The following is a 3,489-nucleotide window of genomic DNA, read 5'->3' on the forward strand; positions in this document are numbered from 1 at the left end:
GGCTCAAAAAGCTGAGATTTCAAACCTGGGGTTTTCTGTTTAGTGAGACAAGATTTGATCCTTCATCTGTCTTCTCTTTTTCTTGCCTGTGAAGCAGACACACTTTCCCCCAAAAAATCAGCCTCTTTGACATACTATTTTCCAGGACACTAAGTTCAAGATCAGACATGTTAAGTAGCAAGTAAGAGCTAACTTGAGTTACTGACTGGCTTTTTCCTGCAGAGGTCTGCCCCTTTCCTATATTCAGATCAGTATGAGAACTAACTTTTTTGCTTCTCAGTGTAGATACTTGTTTAACATGCTGATCACCCTTCCTCCGTGATGATTGTGGGAAAATTACTTGGCAGAGAAATTAGAGATAACTGGGGCCTAACAGAAGATGTAGTATTAAGGGAACTTTTTTAGGGTGAAATACAGTTGCTACTTCCAGAGACAGTTGGCATACATGGAATCTACTCCACCACAGTTCTCTAGGCAACCTGCCACCTTAGTACTCGTCTTTCCTGGGAAACCGACAGGCTGATCAAATATAAGGGGTTCAAGGAAAATCCCCTTTTAATGTGACACTGATCTATCGGGCTTACTGCTCTCCATCTAACAACACCTCTGTTCAAACAAGGTAAAGTGAATCAATAGATTCACCACTAGTTCTCTTGCTGATTTTTAAGTCACGGTTTCTCTTCGAAGACTGGACTGGAGATAAAGCTGAAGGAACCGGCAGGAGATCTGAAGTACTTTCAGCTCTTTGACTTGTCTTTGAAATTCTGGACCTGCTGGATTCCAGCTCTGTGTCTGAGCAACCTTGCTTTGGGCTTTCAAGCCACAGAGGTTCAGGATTACTGTCAAGAGCTTCTGAGTCTCTGTCAGTACACTCAGCACTGGTGAAATCTTCTGAATAACCTGTGTTCTCAGGACTCGTAACAAAGTCATCTGAGTAAATAAATTCAGAGTTGTCTTCAGCGCTCCTGCTGGGGCTTGGTTTATGATCACTTATAACAGAAGCATTATCATGCTCCATTGTTTCAGGATGGATGAAGCATATTGCCTCCTCATTACTTTTCTTTGCATTAGCATCTGATGGGAAAGCTGCTGGGAGTTTGGCTTTTGCATGCTTTTCCTTGTGAGCAGATTTTAATACAGTTTCCTCCAGTAAGGGGGCTGTAGATACTTTGCATGGATGTTCCTTGCTTGCAATTTCATCACTCTTCAATGGACTTGCAGTGGCTTGTTTCTGCAGGTCAGGGGACACATCTTGTTTCACAGAAATGGACTCTGGGAGAGCACCATTTTGTAATGAAGTCTGAATAGCTTTATCGAACTGATTATTCCGCTTTGAACTGTCTCCCTTGCTACAATGCCTGTAAGAAACCACATGCTGTTCTCCAGCACTTCTGAGCAGCTTTCTTTTGGATAACGGGCTTCTCTCCTTCATCATTTCTATTTGCTTTTTTCTGTACTGCTCTCTCCTTTCATGAATTATCAGTTTATCAGGGTTGGTTTGCTGCAACCGTAGCCTCAGTGTATTTGTCAGCCCATACAACAATTTCTTTTTGGGAGGTCTGTTTTCCTTAGTTCCGCAGTTCCTTTCAGAGCCCATCTCTACCTGGGGTGCAGCTTTCATAGATCCTCTCCCAGCCTGAGAAGATGCTGCAGAGATGGCCTCTTGGTGGCCTTGCTTAAGTTGCGGGTTGGCAGCTCCAGTGCTCCCACCAGGTCCCACAGGTGCCTCTGCAGGCTTGAGGGCAGAGGAATGGCTGGGAGCCTGTGAAGCTATACCATTGCTCCCTGGAGCCCGGTAGAGCCAGGCAAGAGGGGGATGCACAGCACCAGGCACAGCACTGTGGGTGAGCACTGACAGCTCTGCCAGCAAGGCACTAAGTACCGGCAGCTGCCCCAGGACACTGCAGAGCTGTGGAGGGCTGGCTGGGTGCAGCAATGAGAGCCCAGCACTGGGACGTGGGGGGCTCTGGTCCTTGCCTTTCTCCCGTGGTCCCCAGGCCTCGACACGTTCCCACTGCCCTGCAGCCGCTGCTGCGGGTGGCAGATGTGGCTTAGCAGGCTCATGGCTGTAATAGAGCATGGGAGGGCAAAAGATGTTGCCCTCCAGCTCCTCGCCTTCCTCCTCCTCTTCCTCGCTCCCCGGCTCAGGGGAGGTGGCAGACGGCGTGGCAGCGCGGGGGCTAACGGAGCTCGGCGGGGACGGCTGTTCACCGGCCTCCAGGCTGCTGAGCCGGTAGCGCAGTACCAGCTCCCCGACGGGGCGGCCCGCAGCGTCCCGCAAAGGGAAGCGGCCGCGGCGACAGCAGGAGGCAGGCGCCCCGGGCCGCTGCAGCAACTCGGCGGCAGCGGGGGCCAGGGAGACACCACAGCTGCCGAGGAGCCGGGAGGGCCCCGGGCCGAGCCCGGCAGGCAGCGCCAGGAGCAGGACGCGGAGCGGCCGGCGGCGGAGCGCGGCGCAGAGCGAGCCCCGGCACCAGCGGAAGAGGCAGCGCTTGCCGCGGCCGAAGGGGAACGGCCGCCCCGGCCGCAGCGGCGGCGCGGAGGCGGCGGGGCGCAGCAGCAGGGTGGGGAAGTCCAAGAGGCGCAGCGTCACGGCCGGACACACCACGGGGCCCGGCGCCGCCAGCCGCACCGCCTCCACCGACACCTCCAGCTCGAACAACCCCGCCGCCGCCATGGCGGCTCCCGCGCACAGCTCTCGCGAGAGAAGTGCTTGCTGAGGCCGCCCGTTCTCCCGCGAGAGTTGTGGCGTCAGCTTTCCCCCAGCAGAGCTCCTTTGCAAAGCACGCTGGGAGCTGTAGTCCGCGCCGGGCAGTCGGAATGCCTGGCGTCGTGTTTTGCCCACTGTGGATCACTAGCAACAGCCACAGAGGCCAGGGCGGGATGGTACGCTGTGCTCTGTCAGTCAGCGAGTGCTTGTGGAGGCAGGGAGGGATGCTACACTGTGTCCTGCACCTTTCCGGCCTGTCCCCACCCGAAGGGAAGCATAGAAGTCTGTGCCAAGGGCCATGTGCTGGAGAGTCTCTCTGCAGGTGAGGGCCCACACATATCTGAGATTTTAAAACCTGTGCTACTACATTGATCAGGTTTTTCTAATCAGCTGTAAATGTTGCCTCTGTCTATTTAATGTCTCAGTCTCTACAATGCCTGAGTGCCCTGGGCAAGCATTGGTAAAATTCCTATTTTTCTCTTCTGGACGCACTTGTGGGGAATTTCACTCCTCACCTCCTGCCTGGCGAAGAGAGTGCCCTTCCCTCTGTCTGCCCTTCCCTTACACCAGAGTCTCCGTGCCACAGGCACAGCAAATACTTGCTGAGCTGGGAAGAAAATTGTTTTGTTTAATTAGTAAATTGACTCTAAACCAATGTATCCTAAACTGATCATGTGGGATACAGTTACAATACATCCTCACTATTTACCACCATGGAAATAGCTAAAAGAGCAATCCCTTTCCCCTTTCTGTTGCCCTTTTTTCCCCTTTCCTTCCTC

At 53.3% G+C, this 3,489-nt stretch overlaps 1 protein-coding gene across 1 annotated transcript; it reads right to left on the minus strand.

The window, feature by feature from the left end:
* Positions 1–259: 259 nt before the first annotated feature.
* MAP10 (microtubule associated protein 10) lies at positions 260–2,691 on the minus strand. Its single transcript, XM_065680263.1, has one exon. It carries the CDS (start codon positions 2,675–2,677, stop codon positions 611–613), a length of 2,067 nt encoding a protein of 688 aa, XP_065536335.1. The 5' UTR covers positions 2,678–2,691; the 3' UTR covers positions 260–610.
* Positions 2,692–3,489: the final 798 nt, after the last annotated feature.

The sequence above is a fragment of the Lathamus discolor genome, chromosome 5, assembly GCF_037157495.1.
Source record: "Lathamus discolor isolate bLatDis1 chromosome 5, bLatDis1.hap1, whole genome shotgun sequence".
Lineage (NCBI taxonomy): Eukaryota > Metazoa > Chordata > Aves > Psittaciformes > Psittacidae > Lathamus > Lathamus discolor.